This window comes from Cyphellophora europaea, assembly GCF_000365145.1.
Source record: "Cyphellophora europaea CBS 101466 unplaced genomic scaffold supercont1.2, whole genome shotgun sequence".
Classification (NCBI taxonomy): domain Eukaryota; kingdom Fungi; phylum Ascomycota; class Eurotiomycetes; order Chaetothyriales; family Cyphellophoraceae; genus Cyphellophora; species Cyphellophora europaea.
In genome coordinates, this window is record NW_008481808.1 from 3,102,335 (window position 1) to 3,116,999 (window position 14,665).

The 14,665-nt window shown below is 55.2% G+C and overlaps 4 protein-coding genes across 4 annotated transcripts; 1 reads left to right on the plus strand and 3 right to left on the minus strand.

Annotated features, from left to right (window-relative positions):
- Positions 1–1,284: 1,284 nt before the first annotated feature.
- On the minus strand, positions 1,285–2,555 carry HMPREF1541_02678 (uncharacterized protein; the record flags this gene model as incomplete). The annotated part of the gene is made up of 3 exons (XM_008717033.1): positions 1,285–1,848; positions 1,916–2,375; positions 2,536–2,555. The coding sequence occupies 3 exons, from the start codon at positions 2,553–2,555 to the stop codon at positions 1,285–1,287; spliced, it is 1,044 nt and encodes a 347-aa protein (XP_008715255.1).
- Positions 2,556–3,581: 1,026 nt separating this feature from the next.
- HMPREF1541_02679 (uncharacterized protein) lies at positions 3,582–5,337 on the plus strand (the record flags this gene model as incomplete). Its single annotated transcript, XM_008717034.1, has 3 exons — positions 3,582–3,762; positions 3,831–4,405; positions 4,471–5,337. 3 exons carry the CDS (start codon positions 3,582–3,584, stop codon positions 5,335–5,337), a joined length of 1,623 nt encoding a protein of 540 aa, XP_008715256.1.
- Positions 5,338–5,617: 280 nt separating this feature from the next.
- Positions 5,618–7,355, minus strand: HMPREF1541_02680 (uncharacterized protein; the record flags this gene model as incomplete). The annotated part of the gene is made up of 2 exons (XM_008717035.1): positions 5,618–6,661; positions 6,762–7,355. 2 exons carry the CDS (start codon positions 7,353–7,355, stop codon positions 5,618–5,620), a joined length of 1,638 nt encoding a protein of 545 aa, XP_008715257.1.
- A 3,436-nt stretch (positions 7,356–10,791) lies between these two features.
- On the minus strand, positions 10,792–14,274 carry HMPREF1541_02681 (uncharacterized protein; the record flags this gene model as incomplete). The annotated part of the gene is made up of 2 exons (XM_008717036.1): positions 10,792–11,854; positions 11,903–14,274. The coding sequence occupies 2 exons, from the start codon at positions 14,272–14,274 to the stop codon at positions 10,792–10,794; spliced, it is 3,435 nt and encodes a 1,144-aa protein (XP_008715258.1).
- Between the last annotated feature and the right edge of the window lie 391 nt (positions 14,275–14,665).

Here is a 14,665-nt window from a genome sequence, read left to right on the forward strand (position 1 = left end):
GACGATGCTTGCTCGTCAACCTCTCGCAGGCCGTGAACGAGGTGGCGAGCAGCGAGGATACCGCTGTCGTTAGAGGCGGGACAAGAGCAGCTACCCCTCCATTTACCGGTGACTGTGCACACGAATGCCATGCGACGAACTCACTTCGGGCGGTGGACAATTGCATTGACAGCTTGTGCACCGTGCAAGCAGGCGTGAGCAGAAGCGTTGTTGATGCATGCAGCAAACGTGCATGGACGATGGTGCGACAATATCCCGGTCCGCGGGTGGTTCGTAGGCGCCGCTGCTGGGGTATTCCAAGGGTATCCAGTACCCGCTATCTCATCTCGGAACGCTATATCAGAAATTGGCTGCACGCTATCATGATATCGTAGCACTGCTATGACATCGTCCGTTTTCCGATCCGGACGAGGGTCGTTAAGCGGTGACAGATGCAGAAATCTTCTCGGTGAAGCAGTGCCGTTCCTCGCGCAGGTCGCACAGGTTGGCATGGGAGGCCTCCAGATTGACATGATGGACGGCGGTTGGGCGGGAGAGTGCTTCTCGCCTGCGTCACTTCGAGGCTTGTTGGCCCCGTGTCGGCCAGTGCTCAGAGCTGGCGACTGTCACTCCTATTACCCCCAAGAATAATAATGGGGGCGGTTGCTAAGGCCCCAGCGCGGAAAGCATCCCAAACACGCGGCTCTCCCTAGCCGACTGCTCAGGCGGCAATCCGGGTCCTGGGATTAAAAATCATTGGCTCAACCGCCTAAAACGCTGGGGGCCCGCCCGCCTCGTGGCGGTATGGGGGGGTTGCCGGGCCTTCCCAGCCAATGGGCTCACCTTCGGGGGCTCCAACGGGCACAACGATGCAACGGCCGGTATCAAACCACCACGGAGGCTTCTGACTATGACTACCTACTCAACGAAAAGCTGCTCTGCACGAGCACGAACAGTACTGGACGTTGTATGATTGACACTGTTGTCGCTACCGGCATCCCGATACAGACATGTCAAAGATCGACTGCTGCCCAAGACGTTCAGCCACAGTGTGGCAGCGTGTCCGTAAAAGGACGGCCGGGCGCTGTTTCCCTTGCTGATCGACGAAACTGCTGCCTAAAACTTTGCGCACAACTAAAGCCCGTCCTGACCGAAGTAAAGCATCTACAGTCGACTCGCTTCGACCACCGTCAGATCGACGACCGCTTCATAACCACTGTTTGCAGTCATCAGTAAAATGCTAAGACAGCGCCGCTGATGCAACAAGAGGACGATCTGGACTCCGAAGCCCAATCTACGGAGGACTTACTTGTAGGCAACGCCGCGAACGTTCCACGTCGATCGCGGCTGCTCCTGGGTGTTGCCCGCCGCGTCCGTCGCTTTGGCATAGATTTTCCTTCCCTTGCCTGGCGAAATCTTGATTTTCGCGCTCCAAAGGACCCAGCTCCACTTACTGGCCTGATCGCCACCGTCCTCGAGAAGCGAATCGACCCAGGTGACCCCTTCGTCGCCAGAGACCTGCACACGAACCACTGGTCCAGAACGACCCTGTGGAACTGCGTATCCTCTGACCTCAACCAGCCCAGATGCTGGAAGGGTAATGGTTGATTCAGGCTTGGGAGTGGCGACACAGGCATTGACCGGCATCTCCAGCATGGCTGGGGTCTTGGACCAAAACTGTTCAGCAACTTGCATGTCTACTGCTTCAGGTGGCAGAACCTTGTAATCGTGTTGCTGATAGAAGCATGGCGACTCGTCTGTCGATGCGGTGATACGGTCGAGCCATTTGACAGACCTCGCTCCTAACACACCTGGTACGATCGCTCGAACAGGATATCCGTGACGAGGCGGCAACGGCTTGCCATTCATCTACACGAGAAGAACAGTGAGATTTCAATCTGGCCACAGCCTGTGCAAGAACGCCGACCAAACATACCTTGAGCGCCAGGATCACGTCCATGTCTGGGTCCATCGTTCTCGAAAAGGGGATGGAGCCCCCATACCAATCATCTTCCTGGGTCTTACTCCCAAAGCTCGCAAATTGAACGTGCCCAGGTCGTACCCGCCCCTGCAGAGGCTCTTCGTTCACGCCCGCAGCGAGTAGGATGTCGCGAACCAGGGGTCCTTCGAAGACGCAATTCATGAGGGCCCCATCGAACCAATCAACGCCCGAGACTTCCTTGATACGGGTGCGCATACTGTGTCGCCTATTACCGGCACACTGCAGAGCACATGTGACGGTGTGTTGAGGGAAGTCGTGGGCGAGGGAAGCGAGTGACAGCTCTAGCGGGTTTGAGACGAGGCCATCGACCACCACACGGTGTTGATCAGCCGACTTGTGCAGGATCGGGCCATGGTTCCGATCGTATGTGGTCTTTTCGATGCACGTCAGGAAGCTTTGGAATGTTTAGAACCACTAAAAGGCCAGTCTCATCTGGGGTCGACTATATTGACTGGCAGGCTTCCTGGATCCTCAGCAGCAGCTTTGGGAATGATCGTTCCAGGAGCCCTCCCGTCAATGTTGTCGACCCCAGCTGATCTCGTGGAGTAACTTACCTGGAGATGAGTTGTGTCATGTTGGGCTCTCGGTTGACTGGCTTTTTGCAGCAGCCGTCATGAGAAGTGTCGACCTCGGCCTAAGACTTTCGTTATCGCCAGCCCATTCCTATGTGTGGGACGCCTTACGATAGGCATGGGTACTGGTCAGAGGGCAGGACTATAAGTGTACTCAGTGCGGTATTCGCTGATGCTACAATGCTTCAAACAGGGACCGAAGTGTTCCAGAGGAGGATTCGTTGGAAGACAAACGGTCAAGGTCGCGGCGTTACGACGCAGGGCGTGAATGCGACGTGCGTGTACAGCCGGCTACTTGGTGAGCCCTGATTTGCCCTTGGGGATCTATGGGCTATCCGCATTGCGGGGCAAGTGCGGAATTCAGCAACCCCGAGCGCCAACATCCCCAACATCGACTCTGATAGCGTTGCAAAGGTCGTGCTTGGTATTGAGGACATCTTGTGGTGTTGATAAGGGTCGCTAGGTGTAAGAAACTCCACATAAGGCAATACAGGGAGCAAGGCAACGAGATACCCCCAGAAAGGCGTCCTTGACCAATCACCGTGCTTGCTTGTGTCCACGGGGCGATGGTGTGATTTTAGAGAGTTTCCGCCAATTGCCTCTTTGGGATTACTATCCTGGCGACGATCTCCAAAGGTCCCTAGTGAAGGTCACGGGTCGCGACCTCCAAGTTGGTGGTGGTGAAGTGCGCTCGAGGTTTCGAACGTCGCTTCTGCATCCCCAATTCGCTAGAGGGGCCAACTTGGCACACGCTGATTACCGACACCATGCTGAGTCTCGGTGTCGTTAGTCCCGAACGAGAGTTTGTCTAGAAGACTGTTCAAGCTTCTTATCGGACTGGTGTACGGGCAGCAGTTGCGCGGTTGGCTCGCCTGCACGAGCTATACATGCCAAGAAAACATGACACCCCAGATTGACTGACCTACCAAGCATGGCGCACGCGGCGCGATCGGGATACATAATCCTTGAAGACTCACAGTCTGGCTGTGGACGTTTCGACTACTCCTGAAACTTCCAAGATTGACGATATGGCCCAAAAGGAACCTGAAGTGGCGCAAACGGCACCGCGGCTCGATGAGGAAGGTCTCTCTGCGGATGAGATCCAACTTCGCGCACAGGGGCATGTTGGCGAGCTGCCCCGACAATTCTCGCCACTGTCGACGCTGGCTCTGGCCTTCAGCATCACAAATAGTTGGGTTGGATATGCCGGTCAGTCGCTAACTTCGCTGCTTTGTCCACGACAGCCTCACCGATGGGGTACCGCTGACAGATGATAGCCACCTTTGTGACGCCTCTCTATGCCGGCGCAGGTCCAGCAGTCTTTTGGGCGCCAATAATTGCCTGCATCGCCTGCCTGTTCATCACCCTTGGCCTGGCCGAGCAGGCTTCTGCATTCCCCAGCAGTGGCGGGCAGTATCACTTCGCTTTCATGGTCTCGCCCCCAAAGTACCGAGCTGCTGTCGCCTTCACAGCCGGGTGGCTCAGTTCCTTTGCCTGGCTGTTCACAACCGCGTCTGCCAATCTATTCTGCGCGTCACTCTGTGTCAGCTTGGCGACGCTCCAGAACCCGGGCTTTACGCCTACGCAATGGCAAACTTGGCTCATTTACACGGTTTTCATCATCTTATGCACGCTCATCGTGATCTATCTCCCTCGATCTATCCCCAAGCTGGAGACGTTCTTTTTCTGGACATCACTGGTCGGGTTCTTGGTCAACACCATTGTCCTCTTGGCTGTATCGCCATCGAAGCAGACTGGCTCTGCCGTGTTCACCGAGTGGACCAATCTAACTGGTTGGGATAACGGCGTAGCGATGCTCCTCGCAATAGGTCAGTCCATGTATGGATTCCTGGTAAGTCGACTATGTTTGCCCTGTCATGAGTATAACTACTGAGTCAAGATTTCCCGCGTCTGCAGTGCACCGACTCAGCGACACACATCTCGGAAGAGCTCCCGAACCCCTCGCGCCACGTCCCACGCGCAATGTGGATGACCATAGCCATCGGCATAGTGACGACCGTCCCTTTCACCCTCGCAGTCCTGTTCTCCACTCAAGACTTCGAAGCCGTCTCGCTCTCGGGCCTCCCCATCATGGAAGTCTACCTGCAGGCCCTCCGCGGCAACACGTCGGCCGCCCTCTTCTTCACCTTCTGGATCCTCTTCATCTACTTCGGCGCCACCATCGGCCTCGTCGTGACCTCAGGCCGCCTCCTCTGGGCCTTCTCGCGCGACAACGGCCTCCCCTTCTCCGCCATCTTCGCCAAGACCCACCCGACGCGCCACGTCCCCGCCAACGCCACCATCCTCACCGCGTGCTTCTGCATCCTCTACGGCCTGATCTACATCGGCAGCACCACCGCCTTCAACAGCTTCGTCGCCACCGCCATCCTCAGCCTCAACCTCACCTACACCCTCCCCCAATTCATCGCCCTGCTCCGCGGCCGCGACCGCGTCCTCCCCGCCCGCCAATTCAACCTCGGCCCCTACTTCGGCACCTTCTGCAACGCCTTCGCCTGCGCCTGGGTCGCCCTGTACGCTGTGCTCTTCTGCTTCCCCATCTTCCTGCCCGTGACGGCCGACACGATGAATTACGTCAGCGTCGTCATGGCCGGGACGTTCTTGTTCATCGTCGTTATGTGGTGGGTCGCGGGGAAGCGAAAAGTGTTCACGGGGCCGAATATTGGCGTTGAGGGACTGGAGTTGTTGAGCGCCATCAATGCGGGGGATGTGCAGCGGGCGGGTGTGGCTAGGGGGAGTATGGAGGCAAAAGAAGCTGGGAGGTGAGGGAGTGGGGAGTGGGGAGTGGGGAGTGGGGAGTATGAGTGAGAGGTGGAGCAGGTCCGTTGGCTGTTGAGAAGGACGGCTTGAGGGTATCGAGAGTGCACCGAAAGGTCAAGAAGATTGACGGGCGGGAGCCCCCAGATTCACAGCAGTTCAGGACGAGTTGAACAGATAACTACCCCTCGATCCATCTGCAATAGCCTGGCAATGACCACTAGTACCTAGCCGTTGCCAGCAACGCGCAAGCAGGAGTGGCCACGTTCCGGTAGACTTGCAGTTTTCATCACCTTCTCCTCCTTGACCCGCAACACCGCCTCAGGACCGCGTTGAGCCGCTTGCGCACCAAGAACTTATACTGCACGATCCCAATACAGATGACCAATACACAAGCCGTGAACGGCATCGCCACAGCCCAGAACAGCCACTGGCTATCCTTAGTATCCCTGATCTCTTTGGTATTCATGCCCAGCAACCCGGCAACGAACGTCAACGGCAGGAAGATGACCGTCACTGCTGTGAACACGTAGATAGCCTTATTATTATCTTCGCCGCGCACATTGATGAAATGCTGATTCCAGTCCGCCGCCTGGCGTGCGTGCTCGTACAACTTCTTGAAGTGCCGCGCCGTCTCGTCCAGGTGTGCCAGGGTGCGGCGCTTGACGCGCTGGTCGAGGGCCTGCATGGGACTCTCCCGCTTCTTAATGGAGAACAGGTCGTTGACGATGCTGCGCTGCTGCTCAAGAATCTCGCCTACCGTTGCAATCTCCTCGATGAGGAGCTTGACATCCTTGTGAATGCGCGCCGAGGCGTGGCGCTTGGCCTTGACAATGCACTCGGACGTATATTTGCTGTAGACGTGACGAAGGTCAAAATGTGGAGCATCGGGCCGGTCTTCGACCACCGAGCTGTCGGAAATGTCGAGGACATTTTCGACCAGGAGTGCGAGGAGCGTATCTGCAGTGCGCAGTGACTCAAAACCTGCAAAGCGATCGTCGTCTGCTTCTGCATGAACGCGCATGCGGATGAAGGCTGCCTCTGCTTCGCGGAGATGCTCGTAGAACTGGTCTTGAACTTGTGTGAGATGGGAGCTCTCGACGCCATACCGTCTGCTGGCACGCCAGATGCATAGCAGGTATAGCACGATGCTTTCGAAAGCCTGTATCAGAGGGGTTGGCATATTATACCTTATTGCGCCATCGTCATCGCCTGAGTCCGGTCGGATGCCCTTGAGGAGATCAGAACACACGAGCTCCAGTTTCTCAATCTCATCTTTTGCTGCGACCACGTATTTTATTTCGTGGCGGTTCGGGTAGGTTTGCCGTTCACTCTGCAGATTTTAATGTCAGTGAGCCACACAGTATTGCGATAGAATTAGAACCAACCTCCTTCACCGACATACAGCAGATGTCGAATACCATGCCCCATACCTTCGCAATTAGCCTGGACTTGTGTGTTTTGACGTTTATGAAGCAGCGTAGCATGCCATAGACACTCAGAAACAGCTCCTCTTTCACCTCCTGGAAGCTGAACTCTGCACCAGCCTCTGGAGATGGCTGATTTTTAGACTGTCCAGCTTCCAGAGCGGTTCGATCCGCTTGCAACCGCCACATCAGGTCGGAGGCAGAACTGGATGGTGTTTCTTCATAATCTTTAGCTGTGATTGGGAACTCTTGAGGAGGAAAAGGAGCCCCTTTTGACATTTGGTCGTCCACGAGGGCGATTATGGACATGACACCTCCCTCGACCACATCTGCTTCTCCTGAACCACCCACAGCAGGAGCAGAGGTAATACGTCGAAGGTCAGTCGTCTTCGTAGTCGCATCGAAGCCTGGCTGCCGCTCGATCCTGCCTGCTTGCCGTTCAAAGAACGGGACCAGTCTTCCTATGGCTCCAGAAATCCTGTCAGATGCCTGAGCTGAAATCCCGCTCTCCTTTTCGACTTCTTCGCTTTGGCGCGACTCCGTAGATGGTATAGGCGGTCGTCTTGTGTGTACAATATTCGTTGAAGGGAGATCTGTCATGGTCTTCTGACGTCGCGGCGCTGGACGGAACGGAACATTAATCGGTCGCGCTGGCACTCGTAACGCAGCGTCGCCTTCAGCGACCAGTGGTCGACGCAAAGGGCTTGCATCGAACAAAGTTATTTCGGAGCTAGCACCAGATGATGTCGAGTGCCTCCTTGGTGTTTCCAACGGCCTTGATGCAGACGTATGTCTCGTGTCGGGCGTAGCGAACAGATCAAGGTATGGTTCACCATGGAGTTGTTGGCCAAAAACAGTTGCAGATGACCCCCTCAGATGGTGCGTCCGTGAATCGCTTAGTAAAGGGTCCTGGGCCTCTAGGTCAATATCTAAGTAAGGGTCAGTTGCTACCACAGTGTCCCTTGAGGGTGGGAGTCCCAAATTAGCAACTGAAACTTGGCCGCGGCCCACGAAATGGCTGCTCAATGATCTCGGTCTATATGTTGTTGGGCTGGACGATCCGACGGAACCATCTTGAACAACAATGTCCGGCACAGGTTGTCGTGGCGAAGACATACTGACATGCAGCTCGGACGGATCACTAGAGCGTGGATTTCGAGTAGAATGAGAATCGGTTGGAGATGAGGCTCGACTATGCTCTGGTGAATGTCGACCGAAGGAGTAGTGTCGCGGTCCCGAGGTCTTGCGCTGTTTTCGTACCCACGGTTTTGAAGTTGTGGAAGCCTCCGGTCCGTGATTAAGGCCCGGGCCTGTTCTGTCGGGTATCATTAAATGGTACCGTGCAGCGTAGAGCATAAATCTGCTGAGTAGACGACTGCGGTGCAGTACAACAATCCTTTTCCTAAGCTTCGTAATTCGACTTTTCATGTCATCAATCTCTTTGGTTGGTGCCCGGGAACGATGGCGTTGAATGAGTCGTTGTTTCAGAACCTCTAAGTAGAGCCTGGATGCAGTGAGAACCAATGTCCTGATTTGAAACGTCTGGTGTTGTCTTTGAGCAAATTTGAGGCTGAGAACATCGCCTTTGCCGAGTCTCACTACCCGGAGGTGCACGAACTCGGTATGATCATACTGTGAGTCAACGATGTCGATCCAACGGGTACTGTCGACGACTTGAAACCTCAGGTCCACGATCTTGTACTCCGAGTCAGATTGGCGAAGCATCTGTGCCAGATCAATCTCGCGGACGGGATCCTTCTCAGACTCAATGCATGATATGTAGTCGATGAGGCTCTAAAGCGGCGTCAGAGGCGTCCTGTAGGGGTCTACGGTGCGGACTTACATGCCATTGGCGACACTCAAGATCGACCAACCTGCCCTTCCGGTCGGTGTACTTGACAATCGTTCTAGTGTCTTTGCTCACCGGTGATTGCCCGGGCTTGATGTCGGGCGATTGTCGTTCGATATTCTTGCCGCAGAGATCGTCGACACTGAAAGGCGCACATGTGATCAGGGTGACTAGTCCTGGTTAGGTCCAGTAACAGAGGAGGGAGACCTCCACTTACACATATTGACGACTAAAGCCCACAGCTCTGGGACTTGGACAAAGCGTCTGGATGCACCAGCAGCTTTGTTGATCTTCCGAACAACTTGGCTGAGGTCTCGCTCATCATCGATGGCAAGAATGTTCGAGTACTGCAGAAGCGACCTTACTGGATGCAAGTCTGAGCCTCTTATATCTTTCGATGCTGGGTAGACGGGAGCGGAGGCACTTTCGGTCTCAGCATTGAGCAACGCAAATATCGGTATGCTGATGAACGTGGCGCGCACTGGGACCTGCTGCTCTCCGACCCTATGGTCTCTTTCGGACTTGTGCACTGTGTGGTCAAAGAACCGTCCTCTAGCCGAGATCTTTCGGAGGTTCCTGACATCTTCCAGACACTTGGTAGCGACGGCTAGCTCCTCTTCATAAAGACCACTAATGCCTCTAACATGTTGCTAAGTCGTGATCAGTAAGAAAAGTTGTGGTGACAGACTTGACGTACCTGGAACTCGGCGAAGGACACGGGTAGGGTGTGCCGGTGGTGGTGCCTGCTTCAGTCAGACTTGCCATCCCATACGGTGAGGCTGCTCACACCCAGCGGAAAGATCGTCTCGTCCCTTCCGGGGCATGCTGAGATCTGATATCCAATGTCACAACCTCCCTGTCGCGATCGTCGGACCTACTGATCCACTTGGATTTGGTGATGTCGAGCTGTTCTGGAGCTCCCAGACCAGACGTGCTGGTTCCCTGTGTTTTGTCTCTGGAGCGGGGAATTGGGAAGAGCGTCTTGTGTTGCTTGAACTTGGGCTGTTTGTTCTCTGGGGGTGGAGTAGTCGCTGCCTTCTGCCTGTCCACAGCGGCTGGCTTCGCTTTGTCGTCATTGACGATAACCTTGACTGCTTTTTCGCTAGTGGGCGAAGCGGAGTCGTCTGCATGACCGTTGGTCAGCCTTGCGTGGCCGGGAGAAGTGATATTCTGGATGCGGGCTGATTCCATGCCAGCCATTGCGTATTGGCTCTTATTGCGCAGAAGGAGGTAATATCCTGCACACCAGGATGAAGCACTCGTTCATGAGCATATACTTCCAGTTGGAAGGCATGAAGCTGTAGAAACCAGAAGTCCAATTATCAGGCTGGCCTTCGATGTGAACTCGAGGAGGTCGCCATGACCTAGAAGACGACGGAATGCGAACGCTCAGCCGCATCGAACTTGACCGTCGTGTATGCATGGCCTTGCATGGGTAGGTCACAAAGAAATGACACACTGGCTGGGGAGCGGTTCGAGTGGTCCAGAGGTCGAATCCCATGCATGTCGGTGGGGAAGGCGGGGACGGCGCAGCAGGGCCAGTCCAGCGCCAGGTCGTGTTAGGGTGAAGGCCTGATGCTTGGAAGCTAGCTCGCAGGCTTAGGTGTACCGAAAGTCCCCATGGTTCGTGATGACGGCGAATGGGGAGGTCGCTACGGCTGTAACCTCATCCGTGAATATCGCCATCGAACTAGAGCAACAAAAGGACCGAATACATGTAGTCTATACTTCAGCCTTATGCTCTAAACACGTTGCAAACGCATTCTTGATGGACCAGGACAAAGGCATAGACGTGCTGAATCGATGAGGCCACATTTTGGACGGACGCGTAGAGTGGCAAAGACGGGCAAGACTTGGAAGGAGCCGGGGCAGGAACGAATGGACGCACTGTGGGCGGGAGCGTTCGCGCAACGCGGTTTTCATGTGTCCCAATTCGAGCTCGTGGAGTTGAGGCGAATACACGACACGTTTGCTGATATCTTCTGACGCCTACGACCATGATACCCTGTCTTGACCTCTAAAGCTCCACAGCGGCCTTGCGGAGTCGAATAATGTACCGATATTCGAAGCATTCAAGCAGACGTCCTGCCATGAGACCGTGCATAAACATACCACACCAACGTCTTTGTTTGCGCATTGCACCAGGAGAATAAAAATACACCTCCCTTCCCTGTCACGGCTTCTCACTCATCGCCATCGTCGCTGCTTGAAGCTCTTGTCGCCCCATTCGCCACCAGTACCCCTCTTTGCTTTCCCTTTCCTCCCACCCCTAGTGGTTCTCCCGCCCTCTGCAATCAATATGTCCGCGTCGTCGACCACAATGCCCTCCGATTGATCGACAGCCAAGCTTTTTTCGTCTCCCAAGCCCTGGAGCTCATCTTCGTCCATCTCGGACAATTCCTCGCTCATCTCTCTAAGGACTTGCTGCCCAGTCCAACGTTCTTCGAAGATCGTCGTGCCACTGGGGTCGAATTGTTCCACGTACCAAGGGATGCCGCCGTGGCTGAGAGCCGGGTGCGATGCCTGTCCATGCCCTTGGCTTTCGAGAGACATGGGCGGAGTCGGGGGTTCCGGATCTCTGTTGATGGGACCTGAGACAACATTGATAGTCGTCTCTGGACCCGTATCATGATCGTGCTTGATGCCATTAGTAGAAGGAGGAGGAGTGTTTGCAGCGAGTCCGGCAGCCAGGTCAGCAACAGCGCTAAGACCATGTTCGGTGTCACTTTCGGCTGCAGCGCCATCGACGTCCGGTACATCTTTGGCATCAGCTATCACGTCGACCTGCACTTGCTCGTCTGCATCTTGCATCTCGACATCTTGCGGCTCAGGTGTAGCAACACCGTTGGCCTGCTCTATCGACTCGACAATGGTTGCATCCTCCATGGCGTAATCGATTGCCGAGTTCCGCCGAGACAATAAAGCTTGATCAAGCTCTTTCATCTGCTGGGCGAATGGACGGCCGGTCAATTCGGACTCTTTCCGTATCGCATCTTCCAGAAATGGTTGGCACGCTCGTAGAATATGGCGGGCTCGTGAGCGCATTTCTTTCTGCTCCGGAGCCATATCCTCAGCGCGGCCGCTAACTTGCTGTATGATTTCGGAGAAGTTCGACGCGTTTGACCCGAGTTTGTCGGCGAAAACTTGAGCAAACTCTTTCGAGAAAGCCGTCACAGAGGTAAAGACTCCTTCACGGGCACGGTCTTTGAGGGCTAGCAAGCCTTGCCGATACATCCGCTCCTTGTCGTGCCTGGTCCTGTTAGCTGTTGCCGCCTTTGCAATAATGGAAAAGACTTACTTCATAGCTTTGTCAACGATTGGTTCGAGCAAAGGGGGCATGGGGAAGTAGACAATGTTGATAGTGTCCCGAAGTAATCGCGCCTCCGCCAGCTTATCAGCCTCGCGCTGTTTGACCATTTCACAGATTTGTCGGATGCGCTCGAGATCGCGCTCTAGCATCTCCGCAAATTCGATACGCCGATCAAGCCTCGCCCGACCAACTGAGCCTTGGGCCTTGTAGTCGCGGCGTGTCACCTCGAAAGAGCTGAAAGTGTCCATTTGCAACTGAAGGCGTTTGAGCAAGGCAGCGCCACGACGGGCCTCGCGCTTCAGTGTCCAATATTTGCAAAGCTCCGAGACATACTCTTTCTTCTTCTGCACCGAGAAGCGCACGAGAGAGTCTTCGATGGACTTGAGGATGACTTCAGGAATAACAGGCGCACCAGAAGGTAGTCTCCAGATAGTCTTCTGCTTCTGTCCCTTCTTGTTTGTGAGTGTAACTTTGAGCGGGCCCTTCTCGTTGCTTTGTCCGGGAGTATCGTCGATTGCGAGCGCAGAAGCCCGGCTGTCCGCCCAGACTTGACCCTTGAAGTGGCTCTTGCAATGCTTCACCGTCATCTCGTAGGCCCGATCCGTGTTGTGGTCTGCCTTCCAATCGTTGGGGGAGTGTTGATGGCAGTAAGCGCGCAATGCGGCCTGGTCCATCAGGGTATTTTGCCCGCCACCGGTCTTCATCCGAAGGTATAACCCGCCTTGGCGTGCGCAAGTCAAGTGAAAGGCTCGGTAACACCTTCCGTCGCTACATTGTATACTTGCACCCATTGCTTGATTGCAAATATAGCACAACAGCTTCCAACGACTTGGTGGAACCTTCTCGACATCGGTTATCGGTTCCATCAGTGAAGGGTTGCCGATCTGCACCTCCGGAATCCAGATCGCGCAAAACAGGTGAGCCCATTTTGCGTTGTTGGTTTGTTTGAAGGCTCCGCCCTCGTGCGGACAAAAGATGCAGCTCGGTCGGGAGTTGCCCACGAGCTGACACTTCCGACAAAGCCACTGACCTTCCGGGATATAGGGTACGCCATAACATTCCTGATGCACAGCCAGGTCGCATCCATCGCAGAAGACGATCGCATTGGCATTCTCACAGTCACCATCGTCGCAGATAGCACACTTTGTGTCACCTTCTTCACCAGCAGGTTCTCCATTGACCGCCGCCGCCGAGCTTGATCGTGGTCGCTGCGTTTGTGGCGCTTTGGGGTTTGGTTTCGGTATTCTTTTCTCAAGCGCATGCCACTCTTTCTCGATCTTCGTCATCGTGACCTCAAAGATGGCCGGCTTAATCGGGCCTGCACCATCGGCTACCCGTATTCGGTTGAAAGCATCGAGCCATTTGACATCCTGCTCATCCATATCGTACTCAACTCGGCCAACACCACCTGAACCGATCGCCGAGTTCTCGACATTGATCAGCAGATCAGGGCTGAGTTCAAGATCTTCCTCGGCCGATCCTTCAGTCTGCCGAATCATGGCTCTTTCAGGCCGTAAGAAGACCTCGCTCTCTTGATATCCTACACTGGCCATGGTCTTGTCAACATAATTGACCCCATTTGCCTCCTCATATGCTGTGAAAGGATCAAGCTCTCGGAAAGAAGGCTTCGGTAGTGTCAGCCTTTCGCGCGGGTTAGGCCCGGGAGGCGGAACGACTTTTGGTGTCTCTGGTGTCAGGAGTGCATGGAGCATGGAATCGGTGCGACGACCGGGCGGTCGCCCTCGCTTCTTCGGCGATCCAAGGGCAGGTGGAACCTGGAACGATCCGCTATGGTTCTGCAGGTCGTGATCCTCACCATCTGCGGCATGCTTCTTGGCTGTTCCATCAATCGCTTCTGACGCAATTACAGCAAAATCGGCCTCCAGATCGAGGTCAGCATGGAACTCCTCCCATCCCCGCTCTTCTCTAGGCTTGTACCCGTCGCCGTGCGCAGCAGCGGCAGTGGCGGCTGCAGCAGTGCTGTATCTCGGTCGTTGGGCACTTGCACGATTGGCACTTCTCGCGGAGGTGCGGGGGGTTCTAGGCGGCAACGTCTTGTTCGCGTCTTTCCTTGGCCTCCCTCGCGGTCTGGGGGCTGGGGTGGCTTTGGGTGGTGGAGTTACGGCACCCGCATCTTCGAGGTCCACGTGTCTACCACCGCCACCTCTTCCGCCTGGGATCCATTTGGACCTTGAGGTTGTAGCTGATCTTGAGGTCCGCATGCGCTTCAGAGGAGGTTCGTCGTCTTGCGGGGTGGAGGGCATGGTGTCGAAGTCGGAATCGTGATAGCCATTTATTTGCGCCTTAGGGACGGAGCGCCGCGGTCTCGTTCTCGCTTGCGCTGTCCTCAAAGGCGCCATTGCGCCGGAGTAGAATGTGTTGACGACGCGCCTTCAGTGTGCTCAGCCTGACAAATGGCAAGTGCGGCCCGCATCTCTTATTTTCAGGTGCGCATCGCTTCCGTATAAGCGCTTAATATTGAGGAGGTGGTCACGTCAGAGGGTATGCGCGCGTCTTCACCTCACTATCGTCAGAGAGATCGAGGTTTCTGCGCGTGTATTTGTCCTTTGGCGAGATGGACGGTCGTTCACGCAGGAGGCAGCCCACGAACCTAAACTAAACTTGAACTAGCTTAGCGAGCTCCTCCACACTCGTCGGATCCACTCTGTACCCGGCCAATCAGAGGCTAGAGACGAGATGCTCACGCGAAGTAGAGACTTGCCAGCACATGGCGCGCATCGGCTTGTTGTA